The sequence below is a fragment of the Lissotriton vulgaris genome, chromosome 3_2 (assembly GCF_964263255.1).
Source record: "Lissotriton vulgaris chromosome 3_2, aLisVul1.2, whole genome shotgun sequence".
In the NCBI taxonomy this organism is placed as follows: Eukaryota; Metazoa; Chordata; class Amphibia; order Caudata; family Salamandridae; genus Lissotriton; species Lissotriton vulgaris.
Window position 1 is genome coordinate 267,060,547 of NC_141690.1, and position 26,215 is coordinate 267,086,761.

At 48.7% G+C, this 26,215-nt stretch overlaps 1 protein-coding gene across 1 annotated transcript in view; it reads left to right on the top strand.

Annotated features, from left to right (window-relative positions):
• Nucleotides 1-26,215, top strand: part of LOC147725652 (interleukin-12 subunit beta-like) — a 155,671-nt gene that overhangs the window by 43,434 nt on the left and 86,022 nt on the right. Inside the window, exon 2 of the mRNA XM_086964562.1 lies at nt 13,099-13,180. Coding sequence (XP_086820688.1) covers nt 13,099-13,180 — 82 coding nt within the window. The remainder of the gene's footprint in view (nt 1-13,098; nt 13,181-26,215) is intronic.

A 26,215-nucleotide genomic window follows, 5' to 3' on the forward strand; every position in this document is an offset into this window, starting at 1 on the left:
ACAGGTGTTACAGACACACGACAGCTGGCAGAACCATACCAACAGGCGTTACAGACACACACCCCAGCTGGCAGGACCACACCAACAGGTGTTACAGACACGCACCCCAGCTGGTAGGACCATAGCAGCAGGTGCTACAGACACACACCCCAGCTGGCAGGACCATAGCAGCAACTGTTACAGACACACACCCCAGCTGGCAGAACCATCCCAACAGGTGTTACAGACACACGACAGCTGGCAGAACCATTCCAACAGGTGTTACAGACACACACTCCCCAGCTGGCAGAACCATCCCAACAGGTGTTACAGGCACACGACAGCTGGCAGAACCATACCAACAGGCGTTACAGACACACACCCCAGCTGGCAGGACCACACCAACAGGTGTTACAGTCATACACCCCAGCTGGCAGGACCATAGCAGCAGGTGTTACAGACACACACCCCAGCTGGCAGGACCATAGCAGCAGGTGCTACAGACACACACCCCAGCTGGCAGGACCATAGCAGCAGCTGTTACAGACACACACCCCAGCTGGCAGAACCATCCCAACAGGTGTTACAGACACACGACAGCTGGCAGAACGATCCCAACAGGTGTTACAGACACACACCCCAGCTGGCAGGACCACACCAGTAGGTGTTACAGACACACACCCCAGCTGGCAGAACCATCCCAACAGGTGTTACAGACACACGACAGCTGGCAGGACCATAGCAGCAGGTGTTACAGACACACACCCCAGCTGGCAGAACCATCCCAACGGGTGTTACAGACACACGACAGCTGGCAGAACCATACCAACAGGCGTTACAGACACACACCCCAGCTGGCAGGACCACACCAACAGGTGTTACAGACACACACCCCAGCTGGCAGGACCATATCAGCAGGTGTTACAGACACACACCCCACCTGGCAGGACCATAGCAGCAGGTGTTACAGACACACACCCCAACTGGCAGGACCATAGCAGCAGGTGCTAGAGACACACACCCCAGCTGGCAGGACCATAGCAGCAGCTGTTACAGACACACACCCCAGCTGGCAGGACCATACCAACAGGTGTTACAGACACACGACAGCTGGCAGAACCATCCCAACAGGTGTTACAGACACACACCCCAGCTGGCAGAACCATACCAACAGGAGTTACAGACACACACCCCAGCTGGCAGAACCATCCCAACAGGTGTTATAGACACACACCACAGCTGGCAGAACCATACAAACAGGTGTTACAGACACACACCCCAGCTGGCAGAACCATCCCAACAGGTGTTACAGACACACAACAGCTGGCAGAACCATCCCAACAGGTGTTACAGACACACACCCCAGCTGGCAGGACCACACCAGCAGGTGTTACAGACACACACCCCAGCTGGCAGGACCACACCAGCTGCTGTTACAGACACACACCCCAGCTGGCAGAACCATACCAACAGGTGTTACAGACACACACCCCAGCTTGCAGAACCATCCCAACAGGTGTTGCAGACAAACACCCCAGCTGGCAGAACCATACCAACAGGCGTTACAGACACACACCCCAGCTTGCAGGACCATACAAACAGGAGTTACAGACACACACCCCAGCTGGCAGAACCATCCCAACAGGTGTTACAAACACACACCTCAGCTGGCAGAACCATCCCAACATGTGTTATAGACACACACCCCAGCTGGCAGAACCATACCAACAGGTGTTACAGACACACACCCCAGCTGGCAGAACCATCCCAACAGGTGTTACAGACACACACCAGCTGGCAGAACCATCCCAACAGGCGTTACAGACACACACCCCAGCTGGCAGGACCACACCAGCAGGTGTTACAGACACACACCCCAGCTGGCAGGACCGCACCAGCAGGTGTTACAGACACACACCCCAGCTGGCAGGACCACACCAGCAGGCGTTACAGACACACACCCCAGCTGGCAGAACCATCCCAACAGGTGTTACAGACACACGACAGCTGGCAGAACCATCCCAACAGGTGTTACAGACACACACCCCAGCTGGCAGGACCACACCAGCAGGTGTTACAGACACACACACCAGCTTGCAGAAGCATCCCAACAGGTGTTACAGACAAACACCCCAGCTGGCAGGACCACACCAGCAGGTGTTACAGACACACACCCCAGCTGGCAGAACCTTACCAACAGGCGTTACAGACACACACCCGAGCTGGCAGAAACATACCAAAAGGCGTTACAGACACACACCCTAGCTGGCACAACCATACCAACAGGTGTTACAGACACACACCCCAGCTGGCAGGACCATAGCAGCAGGTGTTACAGACACACACCCCAGCTGGCAGAACCATACCAACAGGTGTTACAGACACACACCCCAGCTGGCAGAACCATACCAACAGGAGTTACAGACACACACTCCAGCTGGCAGAACCATACCAACAGGAGTTACAGACACACACCCGAGCTGGCAGGACCATAGCAGCAGGTGTTACAGACACACACCCCAGCTGGCAGGACCATACCAACAGGAGTTAAAGACACACACCCCAGCTGGCAGAACCATACCAACAGGCGTTACAGATACACACCCGAGCTGGCAGAACCATCCCAACAGGTGTTACAGAAACACGACAGCTGGCAGAACCATCCCAACAGGTGTTACAGACACACACCCCAGCTGGCAGGACCACACCAGTAGGTGTTACAGACACACACACCAGCTGGCAGAACCATACCAGTAGGTGTTACAGACACACACCCCAGCTGGCAGAACCATATCAACAGGTGTTACAGACACACACCTCAGCTGGCAGAACCATCCCAACAGGTGTTACAGACACACGACAGCTGGCAGAACCATCCCAACAGGTGTTACAGACACACACCCCAGCTGGCAGGACCACACCAGTAGGTGTTACAGACACACACCCCAGCTGGGGGAACCATACCAGTAGGTGTTAGAGACACAGACCTCAGCTGGCAGAATCATCCCAACAGGTGTTACAGACACACACGACAGCTGGCAGAACCATCCCAACAGGTGTTACAGACACACACCCCTGTTGGCAGGACCATACCAACAGGAGTTACAGACACACACCCCAGCTGGCAGGACCATAGCAGCAGGTGTTACAGACACACACCCCAGCTGGCAGGACCATACCAACAGGTGCTACAGACAAACACCCCAGCTGGCAGAACCATACCAACAGGTGCTACAGACAAACACCCCAGCTGGCAGGACCATACCAACAGGCGTTACAGACACACGACAGCTGGCAGAACCATACCAACAGGCGTTACAGACACACACCCCAGCTGGCAGGACCACACCAACAGGTGTTACAGACACACACCCCAGCTGGCAGGACCATAGCAGCAGGTGTTACAGACACACACCCCACCTGGCAGGACCATAGCAGCAGGTGTTACAGACACACACCCCAGCTGGCAGGACCATAGCAGCAGGTGCTACAGACACACACCCCAGCTGGCAGGACCATAGCAGCAGCTGTTACAGACACACACCCCAGCTGGCAGAACCATACCAACAGGCGTTACAGACACGATCCCCAGCTGGCAGAACCATCCCAACAGGTGTTACAGACACACACCCCAGCTGGCAGAACCATCCCAACAGGTGTTACAGACACACGACAGCTGGCAGAACCATACCAACAGGCGTTACAGACATACACCCCAGCTGGCAGGACCACACCAACAGGTGTTACAGACACACACCCCCGCTGGCAGGACCATAGCAGCAGGTGTTACAGACACACACCCCACCTGGCAGGACCATAGCAGCAAGTGTTACAGACACACACCCCAGCTGGCAGGACCATAGCAGCAGCTGTTACAGACACACACCCCAGCTGGCAGAACCATCCCAACAGGTGTTACAGACACACGACAGCTGGCAGAACCATCCCAACAGGTGTTACAGACACACACCCCAGCTGGCAGGACCACACCAGTAGGTGTTACAGACACACACCCCAGCTGGCAGAACCATCCCAACAGGTGTTACAGACACACGACAGCTGGTAGAACCATCCCAACAGGTGTTACAGACACACGACAGCTGGCAGAACCATACCAACAGGAGTTACAGACACACACCCCAGCTGGCAGGACCACACCAACAGGTGTTACAGACACACACCCCAGCTGGTAGGACCATAGCAGCAGGTGCTACAGACACACACCCCAGCTGGCAGGACCATAGCAGCAACTGTTACAGACCCACACCCCAGCTGGCAGAACCATCCCAACAGGTGTTACAGACACACGACAGCTGGCAGAACCATTCCAACAGGTGTTACAGACACACACCCCAGCTGGCAGAACCATCCCAACAGGTGTTACAGGCACACAACAGCTGGCAGAACCATACCAACAAGCGTTACAGACACACACCGCAGCTGGCAGGACCACACCAACAGGTGTTACAGACACACACCCCAGCTGGCAGAACCATCCCAACAGGTGTTACAGACACACGACAGCTGGCAGAACCATCCCAACAGGTGTTACAGACACACACCCCAGCTGGCAGAACCATCCCAACAGGTGTTACAGGCACACAACAGCTGGCAGAACCATACCAACAGGCGTTACAGACACACACCGCAGCTGGCAGGACCACACCAACAGGTGTTACAGACACACACCCCAGCTGGCAGAACCATCCCAACAGGTGTTACAGACACACGACAGCTGGCAGAACCATCCCAACAGGTGTTACAGACACACACCCCAGCTGGCAGGACCACACCAGTAGGTGTTACAGACACACACCCCAGCTGGCAGAACCATACCAGTAGGTGTTACAGACACACACCCCAGCTGGCAGAACCATCCCAACAGGTGTTACAGACACACGACAGCTGGCAGTACCATCCCAACAGGTGTTACAGACACACACCCCAGCTGGCAGGACCACACCAGTAGGTGTTACAGACACACACCCCTGTTGGCAGAACCATACCAACAGGAGTTACAGACACACACCCCAGCTGGCAGGACCATAGCAGCAGGTGTTACAGACACACACCCCAGCTGGCAGGACCATACCAACAGGTGCTACAGACAAACACCCCAGCTGGCAGAACCATACCAACAGGTGCTACAGACAAACACCCCAGCTGGCAGGACCATACCAACAGGCGTTACAGACACACGACAGCTGGCAGAACCATACCAACAGGCGTTACAGACACACACCCCAGCTGGCAGGACCACACCAACAGGTGTTACAGACACACACCCCAGCTGGCAGGACCATAGCAGCAGGTGTTACAGACACACACCCCACCTGGCAGGACCATAGCAGCAGGTGTTACAGACACACACCCCAGCAGCAGGACCATAGCAGCAGGTGCTACAGACACACACCCCAGCTGGCAGGACCATAGCAGCAGCTGTTACAGACACACCCCCCAGCTGGCAGAACCATACCAACAGGCGTTACAGACACGATCCCCAGCTGGCAGAACCATCCCAACAGGTGTTACAGACACACACCCCAGCTGGCAGAACCATCCCAACAGGTGTTACAGACACACGACAGTTGGCAGAACCATACCAACAGGCGTTACAGACACACACCCCAGCTGGCAGGACCACACCAACAGGTGTTACAGACACACACCCCAGCTGGCAGGACCATAGCAGCAGGTGTTACAGACACACACCCCACCTGGCAGGACCATAGCAGCAGGTGTTACAGACACACACCCCAGCTGGCAGGACCATAGCAGCAGCTGTTACAGACACACACCCCAGCTGGCAGAACCATCCCAACAGGTGTTACAGACACACGACAGCTGGCAGAACCATTCCAACAGGTGTTACAGACACACACCCCAGCTGGCAGAATCATCCCAACAGGTGTTACAGGCACACAACAGCTGGCAGAACCATACCAACAGGCGTTACAGACACACACCGCAGCTGGCAGGACCACACCAACAGGTGTTACAGACACACACCCCAGCTGGCAGGACCATAGCAGCAGGTGTTAGAGACACACACCCTACCTGGCAGGACCATAGCAGCAGGTGTTACAGACACACACCCCAGCTGGCAGGACCATAGCAGCAGGTGCTACAGACACACACCCCAGCTGGCAGGACCATAGCAGCAGGTGTTCCAGACACACACCCCACCTGGCAGGACCATAGCAGCAGGTGTTACAGACACACACCCCAGCTGGCAGGACCATAGCAGCAGCTGTTACTGACACACACCCCAGCTGGCAGAACCATCCCAACAGGTGTTACAGACACACGACAGCTGGCAGAACCATCCCAACAGGTGTTACAGACACACACCCCAGCTGGCAGGACCACACCAGTAGGTGTTAAAGACACACACCCCAGCTGGCAGAACCATCCCAACAGGTGTTACAGACACACGACAGCTGGCAGGACCATAGCAGCAGGTGTTACAGACACACACCCCAGCTGGCAGAACCATCCCAACAGGTGTTACAGACACACGACAGCTGGCAGAACCATACCAACAGGCGTTACAGACACACACCCCAGCTGGCAGGACCACACCAACAGGTGTTACAGACACACACCCGAGCTGGCAGGACCATAGCAGCAGGTGTTACAGACACACACCCCACCTGGCAGGACCATAGCAGCAGGTGTTACAGACACACACCCCAACTGGCAGGACCATAGCAGCAGGTGCTACAGACACACACCCCAGCTGGCAGGACCATAGCAGCAGCTGTTAAAGACACACACCCCAGCTGGCAGAACCATACCAACAGGTTTTACAGACACACAACAGCTGGCAGAACCATCCCAACAGGTGTTACAGACACACACCCCAGCTGGCAGAACCATACCAACAGGTGGTATAGACACATATCCCAGCTAGTCACTACAGGAAAATAACATCTCAACAGACCTCTCTCTCTCACATACACATACACACGCACACAGACACCCAGGCGGTAGAGATATGCTATATTGTTTTTGATGCACACCACAGTTGGTAGTCATGCCAACTGTTTAAGAAGCGCACACGCCGAGAGACTTCCCTCATATACCTTACTTAGAAGTGCCTCTCTGAAGATCACAGGTTATGAGCTAAGACAGCAGTGATGTCCCTCCACAAATGACACACTTGCGGTTCTCTCAACAATAAAAGGTGATGCATGGCTGCTTGCAAAGGTCTCAGTCACTGCCAATGGCTCACTTCACATGGAAAGGGACCGCCCGGTCATGACCCTGCCTGACAGACAGCTGAGGCTTGTGGGGATCTGAGGACGTCACTAGTTGTCTCTCCATCTGAACTTCCAGGGTGTTTTAAGCAGAATTACATGAGCCTTTTTTAATTATGTATGTCGCGGAAAGAGGGGCATGAGAGAGGGCTCAGAGAAAGGGGGGTCAGGGAGAGAGGTCAAAGAGAGGGGTCAAGTAGAGGTGTCAGAGAGAAGGGTCAAGTAGAGGTGTCAGAGAGAGGGGTGAGAGAGGGGGATCAGAGAGAGAGGGGTCAGGGAGAGGTCAGAGAGAGGTGAGCGAGAGGGATCAGAAAGAGAGAGGTCAGAGAGAGGGATCAGAGAGAGAGAGGTCAGAGAGAGAGCGATCAGAGAGAGTTCAGGGAGAGGGATCAGCGAGCGAGAGGTCGAAGAGAGAGAGGTCAGAGAGAGAGAGAGAAAGGTCAGATAGAGAGAGAGAGAGGTCAGAGAGAGGTCAGAGAGAGGGATCAGAGAGAGAGAGAGGTCAGAGAGAGGGATCAGAGAGAGAGAGGTCAGAGAGAGGGATCAGAGAGAGAGAGGCGTCAGAAAGAGGGGTCAGGGAGAGAAAGGTCAGATAGAGGGATCAGAGAGAGAGAGGTCAGAGAGAGGGATCAGAGAGAGAGGTCAGAGAGAGGGATCAGAGAGAGAGACGTCAGAAAGAGGGGTCAGGGAGAGGGGTCAGGGAGAGGGGCCAGGGAGAGAGAGGCCAGAGAGAGAGAGGGGTCAAAGAGAGGGGTCAGAGAGGGAGCCAGACAGAAAGAGAGAGATCAGAGAGAGAGAGAGAGGTTAAAGAGAGGGGTCAGAGAGAGAGGTGTCAGAGAGAGGGTCAGGGAGAGAGAGAGGTCAGCGAGAGAGAGATCAGAGAAAGATTAGTTAGAGAGACGGGTCAGGGAGAGGGGTCAGAGAGAGTGGTCAGAGAAAGAGAGGTCAGGAAGAGGGGTCAGGGAGAGGGGTCAGAGAGAGAGGGGCCAGAGAGATGATCAGAGAGGAGCCAGAGAGAGGGGTCAGAGAGAGGGTTTAGAGAGAGGAATCAGGTAGAGGGTTCAGGGAGAGGGGTCAGAGAGGGGGGGTCAGAGAGAGGGGTCAGAGAGAGGGGCTAGAGAGATGATCAGAGAGGAGCCAGAGAGAAGTGTCGGGAGAAGTGTCAGAGAGAGGATCAGAGAGAGCAATCAGGTGGAGGGGTCAGAGAGAGGGATCAAAGAGAGGTGTCAGAGAGAAGGGTGAGAGGGAGGGATCAGGAAGAGGGATCAGGAAGAGAGGTAAGGTAGAGAGGGGTCAGAGAGAGAGAGAGGTCAAGAAAAAGGGGTCAGAGAGAGGGGTCAGAAATAGAGTGATCAGAGAGAGGGGCCAGAGAGAAGGGTCAAAAAGAGAGTGATCAGAGAGTGGGGTCAGAGAGAGGGATCAGAAAGAGGCATCAGAGAGAGGGATAGAGAGAGAGGTCAGAAAGAGGGGTTAGAGAGGCAGATCAGAGAAAGGGTTCAGAGAGAGGGTTCGGAGAGAGGGGTCAAAGAGAGGGATCAGAGAGAGGGGCTCAAGAGAAGGGTCAGCTAGAGGGACCAGGGAGAGGATCAGAGACGGGGTCAGAGAGTGTGTCAGAGAGAGGGGCCAGAGAGAGTATCAGTGAGCGAGGTCAGAGAGAGTGGATCAGAGAGGGGTGTCAGAGAGAGGAGCCAGAGAGAGGATCAGAGGGTGTGGTCAGAGAGAGTGGGACAGAGAGAGAGAGAGGTCAGAGAGAGGGGTCAGGGAGAAGTCAGAGAGAGGGATCAGAGAGACAGTGGTCAGAGAGAGAGAGAGAGGTCAGAGAGAGGGATCAGAGATAGAGGTCAGAGAGAGGGATCAGAGAGAGAGAGGTCAAAGAGATTTTCAGAGAGCGAGAGGTCAGAGAGAGGGATCAGAGAGAGAGAGGTGAGCGAGAGGGAACAGAGAGAGAGAGAGAGAGAGGTCAGAGAAAGGGGTCAGAGAGAGAGAGAGGTCAGAGAGAGAGAGGTCAAAGAGAGGGATCAGCGAGCGAGAGGTCAGAGAGAGAGAGAGGTCAGAGAGGGGGATCAGAGAGAGAGAGGTCAGATAGAGGGATCAGAGAGAGAGGTCAGATAGAGAGAGAGGTCAGAGAGAGATATGTCAGAGAGAGAGAGAGGTCAGAGAGAGAGTGAGAGGTCAGAGAGAGGGATCAGAAAGAGAAAGGTCAGAGAGAGAGGTCAGAGAGAGGGATCAGAGAGATAGACGTCAGAGAAAGGGGTCAGGAAGAGGGGTCATAGAGAGGGGCCAGAGAGAGGGAGAGGTCAGAGAGAGAGAGAGAGAGAGAGGTTAAAGAGAGGGGTCAGAGAGAGAGGTGTTAGAGAGAGGGTCAGGGAGAGAGAGAGGTCAGCGAGAGAGAGGTCAGCGAGAGAGAGGTCAGAGAGAGGTTAGTTAGAGAGAGTTGTCAGAGAGAGTGGTCAGAGAGAGGGGTCAGAGAAAGAGAGGTCAAAGAGAGGGGTCAGGGAGAGGTGTCAGAGAGAGCGAGGGGCCAGAGAGATGATCAGAGAGGAGCCAGAGAGAGGGGTCAGAGAGATGATCAGAGAGGAGCCAGAGAGAGGGGTCAGAGAGATGATCAGAGAGGAGCCAGAGAGAGGGTTCAGAGAGAGGGATTAGAGAGAGGAATCAGGTAGAGAGTTCAGGGAGAGGGGTCAGAGAGAGGGGCCAGAGAGATGATCAGAGAGGAACCAGAGAGAAGTGTCAGGGAGAAGTGTCAGAGAGAGGAATCAGGGGGAGGGGTCAGAGAGAGGGATCAAAGAGAGGGGTAAGAGAGAGGGATCAGAAAGAGGGGTCAGGAAGAGGGGTCAGGGATAGAGGGGTCAGAGAGAGAGGTCAAGTAAAAGGGTCAGAGAGAGGGGTCAGAAAGAGAGTGATCAGAGAGAGGGGCCAGAGAGAAGGGTCAAAAAGAGAGTGATCAGAGAGTGGGGTCAGAGAGAGGGATCAGAAAGAGGCATCAGAGAGAGGGATAGAGAGAGAGGTCAGAAAGAGGGGTTAGAGAGGCAGATCAGAGAAAGGGTTCAGAGAGAGGGTTCGGAGAGAGGGGTCAAAGAGAGGGATCAGAGAGAGGGGCTCAAGAGAAGGGTCAGCTAGAGGGACCAGGGAGAGGATCAGAGACGGGGTCAGAGAGTGTGTCAGAGAGAGGGGCCAGAGAGAGTATCAGTGAGCGAGGTCAGAGAGAGTGGATCAGAGAGGGGTGTCAGAGAGAGGAGCCAGAGAGAGGATCAGAGGGTGTGGTCAGAGAGAGTGGGACAGAGAGAGAGAGAGGTCAGAGAGAGGGGTCAGGGAGAAGTCAGAGAGAGGGATCAGAGAGACAGTGGTCAGAGAGAGAGAGAGAGGTCAGAGAGAGGGATCAGAGATAGAGGTCAGAGAGAGGGATCAGAGAGAGAGAGGTCAAAGAGAGGTTCAGAGAGCGAGAGGTCAGAGAGAGGGATCAGAGAGAGAGAGGTGAGCGAGAGGGAACAGAGAGAGAGAGAGAGAGGTCAGAGAAAGGGATCAGAGAGAGAGGTCAGAGAGAGAGAGGTCAAAGAGAGGGATCAGCGAGCGAGAGGTCAGAGAGAGAGAGAGAGGTCAGAGAGGGGGATCAGAGAGAGAGAGGTCAGATAGAGGGATCAGAGAGAGAGAGAGGTCAGATAGAGAGAGAGGTCAGAGAGAGATATGTCAGAGAGAGAGAGAGGTCAGAGAGAGAGTGAGAGGTCAGAGAGAGGGATCAGAAAGAGAAAGGTCAGAGAGAGAGGTCAGAGAGAGGGATCAGAGAGATAGACGTCAGAGAAAGGGGTCAGGAAGAGGGGTCATAGAGAGGGGCCAGAGAGAGGGAGAGGTCAGATAGAGAGAGAGAGAGAGAGAGGTTAAAGAGAGGGGTCAGAGAGAGAGGTGTTAGAGAGAGGGTCAGGGAGAGAGAGAGGTCAGCGAGAGAGAGGTCAGAGAGAGGTTAGTTAGAGAGAGTTGTCAGGGAGATGGGTCAGAGAGAGTGGCCAGAGAGAGGGGTCAGAGAAAGAGAGGTCAAAGAGAGGGGTCAGGGAGAGGGGTCAGAGAGAGCGAGGGGCCAGAGAGATGATCAGAGAGGAGCCAGAGAGAGGGGTCAGAGAGATGATCAGAGAGGAGCCAGAGAGAGGGGTCAGAGAGATGATCAGAGAGGAGCCAGAGAGAGGGTTCAGAGAGAGGGATTAGAGAGAGGAATCAGGTAGAGAGTTCAGGGAGAGGGGTCAGAGAGAGGGGCCAGAGAGATGATCAGAGAGGAACCAGAGAGAAGTGTCAGGGAGAAGTGTCAGAGAGAGGAATCAGGGGGAGGGGTCAGAGAGAGGGATCAAAGAGAGGGGTAAGAGAGAGGGATCAGAAAGAGGGGTCAGGAAGAGGGGTCAGGGATAGAGGGGTCAGAGAGAGAGGTCAAGTAAAAGGGTCAGAGAGAGGGGTCAGAAAGAGAGTGATCAGAGAGAGGGGCCAGAGAGTGATCAGAGAGAGGGATTAGAGAGTGGGTCGGAGAGAGGGATCGGAAAGAGGCATCAGAGAGAGGGATAGAGAGAGAGGTAAGAAAGCGGGGTTAGAGAGACAGTTCAGAGAGAGAGATCGGAGAGAGGGGCTCGAGAGAAGGGTCAGCTAGAGGGACCAGGGAGAGGATCAGAGACGGGGTCAGAGAGAGGGTCAGAGAGTGTGTCAGAGAGAGGGGCCAGAGAGAGTATCAGTGAGCGAGGTTAGAGAGAGTGGATCAGAGAGGGGTATCAGAGAGAGGAGCCAGAGAGAGGGTCAGAGGGTGTGGTCAGAGAGAGTGGGACAGAGAGAGGGGCCAGAGAGAGGGGCCAGAGAGAGGGTCAGAGAGCGAGGTCAGAGACAGTGGGTCAGAGAAATGATCAGAGAGAGGGGTCATGGAGAGGGTCAGAGAGAGTGGTCAGATAGATGGTCAGAGAGAGAGGTGTTAGAGAGATGATCAAAGAGAGGGGCCAGAGAGAGAGGGGTCAGAGAGAGCGGTCAGGGAGGGGGGTCAGAGAGAGGGGCCAGAGAGAGGGTCAGAGAGAGTGTCAGATAGAGTGGGACAGAGAGAGGCACCAGAGGGAGAGGTCAGAGAGAGGAGTCAGAGAGAGGGGTTAGAGAGATGATCAGAGAGAGGGGCCAGAGAGAGAGAGAGGTCAGACAGAGCGGTCAGAGAGAGGGGTCAGAGAGAGGAGCCAGAGAGAGGGGCCAGAGAGAGAGAGGTCAGAGAAAGGAGCCAGAGAGAGGGATCAATTAGCTCTTCAATGATAACTCTCTCTATCCTTCCAAGAGGGGTGAAGGTGCAGGGTCAATTAACCCTTTGGGATAACTTTCTCTTCCTCCCCCAGTGAAGTCAGGGAGAGAGATCAGTTAGCTCTTTAATGTAAAGTTTCTCTACCCCCTCCCCCGCCCCCCATTGAAAGTGGTCCGAGAAAGGGCCCAATAAGCAATGTAGTGGTAACTTTCTCTGTCCTTCCCACCCACCCCAGAGGAAGATCAGCAAACACCAGTCAGCAGATCTAAGCCCCTAACCCCCACCTTCTTTGGGCATTCGGTGATTCTCTGTCATTGGTTAAAAGGTACAGAAAGCCCTGCCACAGTAAACCAACCTCCTCTCTCCTGATTCTGAGGAAGGTTTTGAAAACCCAATTTTTTAGCTGCCACCTATTAATATTGATATACTTTTACACCACATATATACCTCAAATATAAGTGAAATAAACACGTTTTTCAGTGACAGACTGCTTCTCTGAAGTAGAGGGCTGGGATTATGTATCTTGATACCAAAGAATAGAGTCTGTTTGTCAAAAACCGTAGAGGCTGAGACACAGCTGGACAGATATTTATGGTTTACCTTTTCTTCCAGATGATGCGCCGGCTCCTTCCTGTGTTCCTCCTCCTGCAGAGCATGCTTGGAGCAAGAAGTCTGGACTCTTGGCCAGAGAAGTGTAAGCCTCAGCCTGTCCTCTGCCCATCACTGCCTCATGAACCTGTAAAGTGTGGTGTGACTTTGAACTCTCTTCATCCTAAACCTAGCTGTATCCATTGCATGTCAAGCTCCCCTATTCAAAAGGAATCTCTAAGAAGGGTCCAGGTCTAATGAGGCCATCTCTGGGGTCTTCCAGGCCAGCCCCTATTGGGGGTCTATGGGGGATGGAGTCTTTAAAAAGTTTCCAGATGCCTCTCCTTTAGGACTCTTCATCCTTAATCATCTCAATTATCTTCCCACATCCCCCTCAGGCCTACTTGCCTATTGAAAACCTATGCGGTGCCCAGTCCTACTCTTGGCAATATCCCTCCTCTCTGGCCCAAAAACATCACAATACGATGGCACAGTATTTTTAAAGTCTTTCCGGCTGCAAGAGATTGGCAAGACCGTAGTCTGTTCCATTACTGGTCTAGTGAAAGATTGTATGTAAATGTAAATGTATAGGCATTTATATAGCGCACTACTTACCCGGAGGGTCCCAAGGCGCTTCGACCGCTGCGAAACCCTTCCTGGCTTCCCTGAGAGATGGTCCCTTAATGGGTATCTCCAGGGTGAGACCAGGCATCCCCGGCAGTCTGGTGGGGCCGTTAGTGAAGATGAGGCAAGCTAATGCCCAGAGTTGCCGAGTGTGATCGCTGATCAGAGTGGGCACCAAGGCGAGAGAATTATCGAGTCCGCTGACCCTGGTCCAGAAACCTGCCGCGCCGGGAATCGAACCCTGGTCCCGGGCCGTCCTCTGCTCTCGGGTCTGCCGCCTCTAACCAGTGAGCCACACTACCTGTGCCTGGGTTTGGACACACCATGCCGCTGACCCTCACAAGCTCACCACACACTCCTGACTCTCTCTAAGAGAATTACATATCGCTGGCTCAAGGCGCTGAGCTCAGTATTGTAGCGCCTACATGGCCACTCAAGCTTCGACAACCTCTTAGCTCTTCCCGGAGAGATACCGCCTGAGCAGGGTCTTCCACTCCACTGTCCCAAACTACTTGCATTCTTGTGCCCAAGAGTCACTAATCTAGTGCTTCATTTCAGAATAATAATTTCCAGGGCTCTCCTCAGGAGGCCACTGCAGCTTGCACCACAAATTGCCCCTGCTATGCTGTCAATTATTGTAATAACACAACTGCTTACCATCACACACCTGCAAGTGCGACAATTCAGAATATCCCAGGCCCCAAAGCTATAAGACTGGCTTGGGCAGCAGGAAATAGTCATTCTAAATGTGTATTGAATTAATAATTGACTATTGTTGTGGTCATCTCGAAATTAACCAGATAGCGGCGCCACCTTGTGGCAGACTGTCACAAACGCAGTTTTTCACAATTTAAGAGCCTGTGCTGAGCACAGGAAACCACCGGCTCAAATTAAGCACTGCACCAATCTCAGCTCATTAAGACAGTCGCCATAACACATACCTCCATTTGCCACACCAGCTTAATCACGTCCTTGGTGTCTAGTACACACCTGCAAAGGTAAAACTCCTTAATGTCTTGTAGACCCCCGTACCAGTAAAACCGACCTACCACAATCACTCGATCACTTGTGACCTAAAAATCACACCGAGTATGTTTGTATGTATCGGTATTTATACAGCACAAAGCTAGCTGGGTTGCAACTATGCGCTGCACGTTAATTGAGGAGTGGGGAGACGATACATGATCATGTATATAAACTGAGGACTTACATCTTTGAATGAAATAACAGCATTAGATCACACAATTGCATTGTATTATGTACAATGTTGGGCTTATGAAGGTTAATACAAGCGATATACCAACAGGTCGCATCACAACATTTCCATTCGCAGGGGATCACAGAACAACCTGCCGATTCACGATGAGTTAAAAAAAAAAGTAAAAACATCTTTGCATCATTGGCATCCTTCATGAATAGTAGATTTCAGATTGCTGGGAGCTTTGCAGAATTATTTAAACAAAAGGAACCAGGAGCTTTTGGATAGGTTCAGCACACGTGCTCCTACTGGAGCGTATTCCACTGATTATATGACAGAATATTATCAATACTGTGACTCAGGAACTTCACACTCTTACATTTAAGCTTTATAGAATTCCCCTGCCATACACCTAGAAACCTTGTGTAGGAACTGACTATTCCAGCACATCCGCTAACACTCACGTGCTGCTCACCAACTCTTGTTCACACACCTGCTGGACAGGTGCATAGTGCCTAGAGGTGAAGCACTGTCAGCATGCATGGCTGTGCTAGGGACATAGGGCCAGATGTAGGTAATTCATATTTACCGACTCTTAAATACCGAATTTTACCGATTCGGTATTTAAGAGTCGGTAAATATGAAGGGGGGAGATGTAGGTATTACAGATTCTGTAAATACCGAATTGTTAAGATTCGGTATTTACCGAATCTGTAAATACCGAATCGGTATTGCCCATTGATTCCTATGGGCCTTAAAGCCCATGGGAATCAATGGGCAATACCGATTCTGTAATTACAGATTCGGTAAATACCGAATTCTGCAAGGGTGCAGGGGGTGTCACTTCGACACCCTCTGGCACCCCAAAAATAGGCAGGTGCGCCATGTGGCACACAGACATGCCCTAAGGGCATGTCTGTCTGTCACATGGCTAGGTGTGCATGCACACATGTGCATGCACACCTGAATTCGGTATTTTAACACCCAATTGGATTGGGTGGTAAAATACCGAATTTGTAGGTCCTTTGGGACTCAGAAGAGTCCCACCTACATCTGGGAATTACTGAATCGGTAAAAATACCGGTTCGGTATTTTACAGATTCTGTAAATTTACCGATTCGGTAAATTTACAGAATCTGTAAAAACTGTCCCCTACATCTCAAGATGCCAAATACCGGTCGGAATCGGCCGAATTCGGCCGTTTTCGACCGGTATTTGCCACCTACATCGGGCCCATAATGTTGTGTTATGTGTATTTGTAAAGTGCACTATCACCTGAGAGAGTATCCTAGCCCTGAGCTGTCGTGTGTGCCGAGCCCTGCCTAGGGTAGGTTGGTTAATCAACAAGCATTGAGAATGCAATAGGTCTCGCCTTTGATTAAGTTAAAGCCATTTGCTTTGCTAATGGTATTGTATAGCAAAGCAAATGACTTTAACTTAATGAAAGGCGAGACCTATTGTATTGTAGTGTAGTTCCTATATTCCCAATAGGCTCTGCACATTGGAATAATATATCCTATAGATTAGACATAGGACTGAGGTCGACTAGCTCTCTATCGAATATATTAAACTTAATAGTGAGTGCCAGCTAGCTCAGAGGTCACTAGAAACGTTCTCGAATAAACAAGAAGGGATTAGTTTCTGACAACCACATAAACATGACAATTTTGTTTCCCGGGAATAATAAATATATTTCTATAGTCGTGGAAACAATAGATAAGTATTTCACTCAGTCAATCGTGCATGCTTCGTTTCACCAGAGGTGCAGAGAAATAGAGAGACAGGCGTTTTGCAATAAAAGGATTTATTAAACAGTCTTCTTTCTCAAGCACAAGAAATGAACCGCTACAATCGTAATGCAGGCTGCAAAGTATAATGCGTACAGCGAGAACAATATTATAAAATAATACTGTAAGAGCATTGTATGGTTTCTAAGCCATATAAAAATACATACATAAATAACAATGACTAAAAATACTTAACTGGTGTTTCTAAAATACACCTACCCCGGTGTACCTAACCTAAGTCTAGTACGAGGGAAGAAGTAAGTATTGTGTAGCCTAGGTTTAGTTTTCTTTGCCAAGAATCTATCCAAGATGTCTCTACGGGTCTAATCAGCTCCATACCTTCGTTAGAATGAAGAAGGTCTGGTATCTCTCTGTCTCGGGACTCGATTTCCCAACACCCCGCAAGGGGAGCTTGGAAACACTGGAGCTGGATTCTCAGCGAGAGAAAGGACAGCTTCTCGATCAGTGCGTCAGCTGGAGGGTCGGCTTCCTTCGGCACTTGCTGTAGCGAGCTGCGTCAGGCAAGTAGATAGTCGAACTGCTACGAACCACTGTGCCTTGATAGAGCAAGTAAAGGCATGTTTATACCTTGAAGGTGTCTAGTTTGATGTAAAGTCAGGTATGATAACGTCAGGAAAGAACTCCTTGGGAATAGTAGTTTTTTGCAAAGTACAAAAGTTCTTGGACAAATCAATATTCTAATGGAGAAAACTACCTAGGCAGTAATTTTGAATGTAAACACACAATACGAAAAGGACCAACACTGAGAGTGAACAGCTTCCAATTAAAAACATAAGTTTATTACAATCATATAAACAATAGCTAAAAAGTACATTTCATAAAAAGTTGAATTTACATCAATCATAACATAAAAATTCTTGAACATAGAAGAGTGAGTTGTGTGTCGACGCGTTTCGGCGGCCAGCGCCTTTCTCAAGACAATTTTACAACTATCTGAAAATAAAATGATGTATAGTATTAATTAAATCATTCTTAGTTATTACATTAATATGTTTATTCTATACATTTTATATAAAAGAAACACTGTTCAAAAAGTCTCAGGTCCTAAATCTATCCACAACATAGTTGATAATTTATGAAAATTGTGAAGCATCAATTCATATATCATAACCTCTTTTATAGCCTGCTACTGATTTGTATATATATTTTAACCACAGTCTCTAGATGTAATGACTTGTGGGTTGTTGGTCTCATTGTTTTATTCTTCAGGGTTTGATCATCATTATTATACAATAAATCATTTCTGACAAATACTAATCTGTAACAAAATAAATATATATCAGCCTACGTGTCAGATAAGGAGAGTATTCATCACTAGCATAAACAATTGATCCTATATGATTTTTAGAACATCATGCAAAGTATGACAGATATAGTTAAATATCTGATAAATAAAACAGGAACAGGTCTGATTCCATTATGATATTTCATGATCCATTATACAGTCACCATTATATAGCAGTAATTGAAAGGCGATGATCAAAGCTAACATTACATCTTAAATAGTAAGAATAAAGCTAAGGATATAATTAAGAGAAAGGCAGATAAAGGATTGAATGGAGATAACAAGAAAAGAGAAAAAAACTGAATCTCATAGTTCTTTATTCTACATTAAATCGTTTTCTACCAATTATTGTTGGAGTCTTAATTAGTTATGCCACATGGATATTTCTGTTCTTACTAGAGTATCTGAAAAGCAGAATGGGTTTCCTATTTATGAATATCTATATATATATATAGATGATCTCCTTGTTCTTACGATAAGATTATCGCTAACGGGTGTCATTCTGTTCATGCATCTAATTTACACTTACCACAGATACGAAAAGACTTTGAAAATAAGTGATGGTATTGACGTTAGAGCGGTTTCATCTACTATTCTGAACCGGAACACATGTGATACAAAGCTAATTCTGTGATGTTGATGACTACAAATAGAAAACACAATTAGTGTTACAGGTATACATGAATGCAATCCTATCTCAAGATGGATAGTTGAATTGTAAAGAGGGCAACTAACCTATTTTGAAGACTTGTCAGTTCTTATGGTCTTGCTGCTTAATAGATAGATATATCAATCTGTTTTTGTTGGATAAATAACTGCCTAGATAGTAAATAGAGAATCACCCTTTAGGATATGCTTTGATATGGGCTATGTCTGATAGTTATAAGGGCTATGCCAAAGATAAATATACTTAATTGCTCTTCTTACCCAAATGAGAGCTTCGAAAAGTGTCGCCTCCACACTGTAAATATATGCTAATTAGGTCTCGAAATCTGCGATGCCCGCGGTATCTGATGATTGAAACAAAATAAAAAACGGAAATATCAGTACGGAGAATCTGTCTTATTAACTACAAACGACCGGTTTTCTTTAGATTGCCCCATTGCATGCTTACCGGGCTTATTGTCAATTGGAGACCGTCACTGATAGGGGGTCAGAAGCTGATTAGTACTTGCTGTGTATGTGATGGCCATACATACAAATACGTCTAATTCCTTAAAAGACAAGAGCAATGCTTGTTATAGTCTGGGACAAGGATATATCTTAGATGGAGTCTGGTCTAACAATTAAGCTAGCAAGTAAGTACTCAGAACCTACCGTTATATCTGGCTTGTAACTTCTCTGTAAGATGGCGAGATGAAGTTGGAGCGTGTAGATGCAATTAATGCAGCTTTCCAGATTCCTACAGGGCAACATCAATTCCTAAGTTATAGTGAGGCCAGGTGATTTCTATTGCTAACGCGTACTAATCTCTCTCTGCCGATGGCATACCTTTTAATTCTGGAGTCAAAGTAGCGTGGAGGCGAACGTCTGCTTCGGGCGTAGTCCCGGGATGAAATGAAAGAGTGGTGCAGCGCGCGCGTATTTATGTGAACACCGCTGCCGCTAATTAGGCTAATCCTGACTTAATTAGTGCATAGAACGCGAGGAGAGACTATGATGTACTAGGAAGGGACAAATGTATACACGCTGTTGCTGTGGAAAGTAAAACCACGCCTGACTTTACTTGTGTTAATAGAACTCGATGACAGACTGAGGTCCACTAAGACGGACTCTTGCTGTTTAGACATACTGTTAGTCTAAACTGCTAGATTTCAGTTTTACTCGCTAGTATGTATCTAAAAAATAAATAAATGAACTGGAATGAAATACAAATATAAATGAAAGAATTATTGATACAGTAAACGAAAACTAACTTCCTAGGTATTTTGAACGGAGCACAGAAGGGGTTAGTTCTCTGTTCTCCTATAGTTTTATATTTAAAAGATTGCGTTCTCCCACGGGATTTCACTATTCAATCCCTCACGGAATGTATTGAGAGAAAAAATCCAGAAGACTTCGCGTTTTTTGCGTATTGCCTCACCTCCTTTGTCATCAGCAATGTTAATTTTTTCTAATATGCGCCAAGTGAAATCATTCGGACCATGGCCATGATCTAAGAAATGTTTCACAATGGGTGCAGTCATTTTTTTAGTTTTGACTGCTGAACGATGTTCTGTCAGTCTTGTCTGTATTGCACGAGATGTTTCACCTACATACCCTTGAGAGCATGGGCATTTCAAGAGATATATGACGTTAGAGGTTCTACAATTGTACATCTCTTTGGCATTGGCTGTATATCCGTTATGGGTGAAGGTAACTCCTGTGTATATGTTTACACAGGATTTGCAACTTGAACAAGGAAAGGTACCTTTCACAGGGTTGTCTCCAATAAGGGATTTCTGCGCCATATGAAGAGAGTCAACAGGCCTTTTAATTCTGGAGTGAACAATATGATCTTTGATGTTTTTGTTACGCCTATGGGCAAAAAGAGGTTTTTCAAGTTTAATAGCTCCATTGCTGTTCAAGATGTGCCAAGAGGAGTTAATGACCTGTTTGACTTTCGCGTTGACTGTTGAATGACGTGTAATGCAGACTAATTTGTTCGCTTCTGTCTTAGATTTGCTTCTTAGCAGACAATCTCTGTCATAGTACCGTGCTCTTTTATACGAATCTCGCACTAGTCTATGAGGGTAGCCACGGTCTAAGAATTTTTGTCTCATCCCTGCTGCCTGTCTATCAAAGTCTACGAGGCTGGTACAATTTCTCCTTACTCTCAGAAATTGAGAGAACGGGATGCTTTGTCTCTGATTCCTTGGATGGAAACTTCGGAAGTGCAGGAGGGTATTCCTGGCTGTCGGTTTTATAAAAAGATCTACTTTCAGTTTTCCTTCTTCATGGAGAATCCAGATATCTAAGAATTCCAACTTCTCCGAACTAATGTGGGAGGTGAATTTAAGATTGGGGTCGCATGTATTAAGCCATGTTAAGAAATCATCCAGCGTCTCTCTCCCATCGGTCCAGACAAAAAAGATGTCGTCTATATATCTGGACCAATGGGAGACGGACTCGAAAAAAGGGTGCTACTTCATTTTGAATATGGCGTGCCTCGAATTCAGCCATATAGATATTTGCTACAGACGGTGCCACTGAGGCCCCCATACTGACTCCTTTTGTTTGTCGAAAGAGTTTATGTCCAAATTCAAATATGTTCTCAGTCAAGACCATGCGGAGACATTGCAGCAAAAAGGTTTTGGGGCAGGATACAGAGTAGAGGTCAATGAACCAAATCAATATTCTAGCAAGGGGAAGTTCCCTAACAGCTTAAGCCGATTTTCCAAGAAATAGTTTGTGACTTTTGGTACGGGTGGAAGTAACCATGCCTGTATTTGGTCTGCATGGGCTATGTCTAAATAAGGGCTTGATTTCTATGCCTATATAAGGGCAGTGTGAATTGTACCTATATAAGGGCATGAATCGGGAAACTTCACTCGGAGCCTAAAACGCCACATAACAGTATTTTAATGCTTGTTGTAATGTGTTGTGGTAACTGGTTAAACGGAAACGCGAATTTGTCCATTCAGTGAGGTCTGCACTATGCAAATATTATTAACAGTATAGAGGGGTTACGGTTATAAGTGATAAAATAATGTTTCTATGGTCTACTGTAGCAGCTTGTAATGTACCTCTAAATCTCTCATATGTACAAGTGTAGGCACGCGTGTGCATGTCTGTGCATGCTCACAGTTTGTTTGTATTGGTTTTATTTTGTGTATTTTTCTGTTTTATTCCTGTGTTTTCACGTTTTGCTTAATATTTCCGTTTCTCAATGCCCACCATAGATGCTCTTGCACACACACATCTGATACTCGCTGCCGAAAGCCTCTTTTTGTCAGCTAGGGCATAACTCCCCTCTCACCCAGGGCAATGTAGGAATTACCAGTGGACTCAAGTCAAGTCAAGTCAAGTCAATTGAGCTTTATTTCGATTTAGAGTATAAATCATAAAAAGCGAACAACAATCATATGACAATACATTACATTTACGATAAATTCAATATATACAAATAAAAACCTTCATGCCAAGTCTTCCACGTACACAACTCAGTTAAAAAAATGATGCAATTATACCATATTAAAAAGTGAGACTATACGTGAGAGTTCTCGCTTTTAAGTTTTAAAGCTTAATTGATACTTTTAAAAGTTCGCCGAAAGTTCAATAGATGACCCGTTGTTAAAAATGAAAAATGAATAATAGATAATTAGCTTAAGAAGGCTCTATGTCTGACCGTGCATTTCAGAAAGTTCACAACAAGATAAGTAGTCCTTTCACCATCCAACTGCTGCAGAAATAAAAAAGCTAGGCGGAATTGTCTGAGCCCAGTCTGTTTTAGTAGCGGGATCAACCACATTTTCCTGAAATCGTGGAAAAATTTGCAGAAGAGGATGGTGTGCATGGTCGATTGAGGGGAAATGTCATCACATGGACACAGTGGAAGGTCTTTGGCCCAATTATTTCTTGTGGGGAATGTGACCAATCGATGGAACAGGTTCAGCCTAAACCTTACCAGGAGATACCTCTCATAACCTGAAGTGTTTAGTGTAAGGTATGGCTGAATGGAGGTAGTCGTTTGTATTTGTAATGAACGTATTACTGACGGTTTTGTTACCTCTTTTGTTAGTCTCAATTCCTCTAAATGGGATAAGCATTTCTTTTTTAGTTCCTTTCTTGAGACTTCGGTCATTGAAGAGGGATCATAATAGTACCTTGCCCATCCTAGATCTTGCAAAAACTTTTTTATGTAGCACAGCCACCTGGAGTTGTGGGCCTTGTCCAATGCTAGGCAGTCTGTTAAAATGGACTGGGTAAGAGTTGCTTTCTCTTTCCTCCAGATTCTATGCCATAATAATATTGGTTCAGCTTTTGCTAGATCAGTAACATGTGGCAGACCTAACTATGTGGCACGCCATAGTACCCGTGCTTCTTGGGACCGCCAAAAGATATCACAGGAAGGAGTTTTCCACTTTCTGGATCTCGTCTGTCGGTGCGAGCCCCAGAGGCCAGCACCGTAGAGAGCCACTGATAGACATTTGGCTTGGTAAATCTTTATAAGTTCACAAGGAGGTCTTTTCCTTAGCTTTCTGGAAAAGTTTGCTAGAGCTGCTGTAGTTCTTAGGAAAAGTAGTTTTCTGGTTTCTACAGCAACATTCCAAGCTAGTTTGTTATCTATCGCTACGCCCAAATAGGAATAGTTTTGTGTGGTCTCTAGTTTTTGCCCATATAGGTGAATGTCCCTCATTTTTCGTTTGTGTCCTGTGCCTGCCCTCATAACAAAAGTTTTACTTGTGTTAATTTTCATATCGAGCCCTGCCATAAAAGCCGAGTATCTGTCCACACTCTTTTGCAGTTCCAGGGGGGGTACGGGCTAAGATGACAGCGTCATCCGCATAGAGGAGCGCTGGTATAGATCGACCATTCACCATAGGGAGGTCGTGAGCTCCCCTTCTCATTGCAACCTCCAGACCGTTGGTGTAGAGAGTGAAGAGGAGGGGAGCCAAGACGCATCCTTGCCTGACTCCCTTTTCCACGGAAAATTCCCTTGTTAGTTCCCCTGCGGTAGCGTTAGAGTAAAGTTCCCTTAGAATCTTAAGCAGGTTTTGTGGAACCCATGTCCCTCAGTAGGATCCAGAGTTTCGAGTGGGACACGGAGTCGAACGCGGACGAAAGGTCCACGTAGACCATGTACATGTCACCCCTTTTAACATAAACATATTTGTCTATTAATAGGGTCAAGTTCAGTGCCTGCTCTATGGTCCCCAGCCCCTGGCGAAAGCCATACTGTAGGTCCGAAATAATCCTGCCATCGTCCACCCACACCTGCGGTTGTTCGAGTATTAGTCGTCCTGCCACCTTTCCCAACGAATCCAGGAGTGAGATAGGACGATAGCAGGTTACCGACCCCCTATCTCCCTTTTATAAAATAGGGACTAATATTGATTTTGACCAAGAAGGCAGGAGGCCTACGGAGCATGTTGCATTCAGCACTCTGGTTAGAAGTGGGGTCCAGATGTCCATGTGTGCTTTAAAAAGGTCAATTGGCACACCGTCCGGACCCGGTGCTTTACCATTTTTACTTGTACGTAGGGCCAATTCAACATCTTGCATTGAAAAATAAAGATCGATCGGGAACGGGTTTCCAGGTTTATCCGTGTGCGTGGTATCCTGGATAGGATAGTCATGATACTCAGAATCAGTTGGATTGATCGTGAATATCTTTGAAATCTTTGAAAAGTGCTGGACCCACTCCTTTTCGTCTATTACCACATCTATTTTAGGGTGATCTATATTGTTTGCTAAGAAGGGGGACTTAATCACTTGCCAGAAGGCAGCTGAGTTTTTTATAGCACAGCTTTCGTGGAGTTGTTCCCAAAGGAGGGACTTTAGCTCTTTTTTCCTATTTTTTAGGGCTGTGTTATATTTATTCCTAAGGGTCAATGTAGGAATTACCAGTGGACTCTCCCCGTGGTCTTCCTCGCCAAGGTGGCTTTCTATATCCTGACCCTCCGCACGGACCCAGCAACCAGACCATTTTGTGCTTTCAACATTTGCGGCCGAAAAATAAACACTTTTGACTTTTGAGCACCCGTAAACCCCGCGAGGCTGTGCCCTTAGATAAACCGAAGACTCTGGGTTTGATATGCAGGCTGTTCTGACACGGACAGTGTGACCTGTGATTGGCAGCCCGTCACATCCGAGCCTTCTCGGGGGATTTCACCGGCCTCAGCCCAGGTGTTCTCCGGGCACGGATGATGTACCCTGATAGGGGCAGTCGGGAACAGCGGGGCCAGGCTCAGGCTGCCCTCCGACACCGAAATGGTGCCCTGAAATGGGCAGTCAGCCCAGGCTTTCACCGGGCACCGAGGGGGGGCAGTCCTTAAACCCGAGACAGGTTGGGAGTACCTATGCAGACAAACTTTCCACAGCCCAGGCGCATGCACCCTGAGGACGGTACTCCCGTACCGGAGCAAGGGTCGGCGTTTTCATGCAGGTTGGCCACCCAGTCCTGGATTTCTGAATAAGGAACCCAGAGGGAAACCCTGAGGGTGTACCCTGAGTGGCACCTGATCTCTGTGACATGGAGGGGTAAGCCAGAGGAGGGCAAAGTGTCACAAGATAGCCAGGCTCTGAGTACTGCATGCAGGCCGACTTTAACCCAGTTGTTTGGAATAAACACAGGGTGCAGCAATGTGCCTCTAAGAATTTTGGGGACCTGGACAAATAATATATTGGGGGCCCATGGTCGGAACAGTTCAAATGTATTTGTCACGAGGGAGTCAGGTTCAAGTTATTCCATGCGTGCTGGCTTCCTCTTTTCTTCTCCCGACACCAGGCTGTATCCTAAGAATGGAAGGCCCCCCTAAGGGAGCCAAGCGGTCTAAATTCTGCGCAGGCTGGCCTCAGTCCAGGTCTTTGCTGTAAACTGAAGAGAGCAAGGAAGTCAGTGACTCTGCAGAAACCGAGGGGGTGCCCTACCGATGGTAGTCCCTCTAAGGAAGCCATGCGGTTTTACATGCCACGGTCTGTGATGTAAACTGAAGGGGACGAGGGAGCCAGTCTCACCGGAGCCAGCGCACTGTACACCCAGGCTTTAAGTGGGATGAACCCACGGGGGGGGGGGGGTCTCTTAAAGGGCTGTGGCCGATGTAATTTGGGGCGTGGCTTAAAAACACCCAAGCTAAAAATGTGGTGTGCGTAGCACAGTGTACCGCTCATCTGGCATTTTGCTGTTTCTATCGTTGCATCCAGATAAATAATAAAGCAAGCAACATTACACTTACAACAAGCCAGTACTATTGGCTTTGTCAATGGTTGCTAGGTGCAGAAGATAAATAAGCAATAACTATGGCTGCGTTGTATATAATATTGAAACATGCATCCGTTCCGAAGAACAAGTTACTTACCTTCGGTAACGATATATCTGTAAGAAACATTAGTTAGTGTTAGATTCCTTACCTTAGAATATCCCCAGGCGTCAGTCTGGATCCGGAAACTTTTGCGTAGCAGTACCCCTGCGCGTCGGTAGGCGTCGTCTGCAGGCGTCCCCTGCGGCTCCGCGTCCGTCGTCGGCGTCGTGCGCCGTGATGACGTCGCTGGAGTATATAGACGCCGCCTCCGCGCGCTGACGTC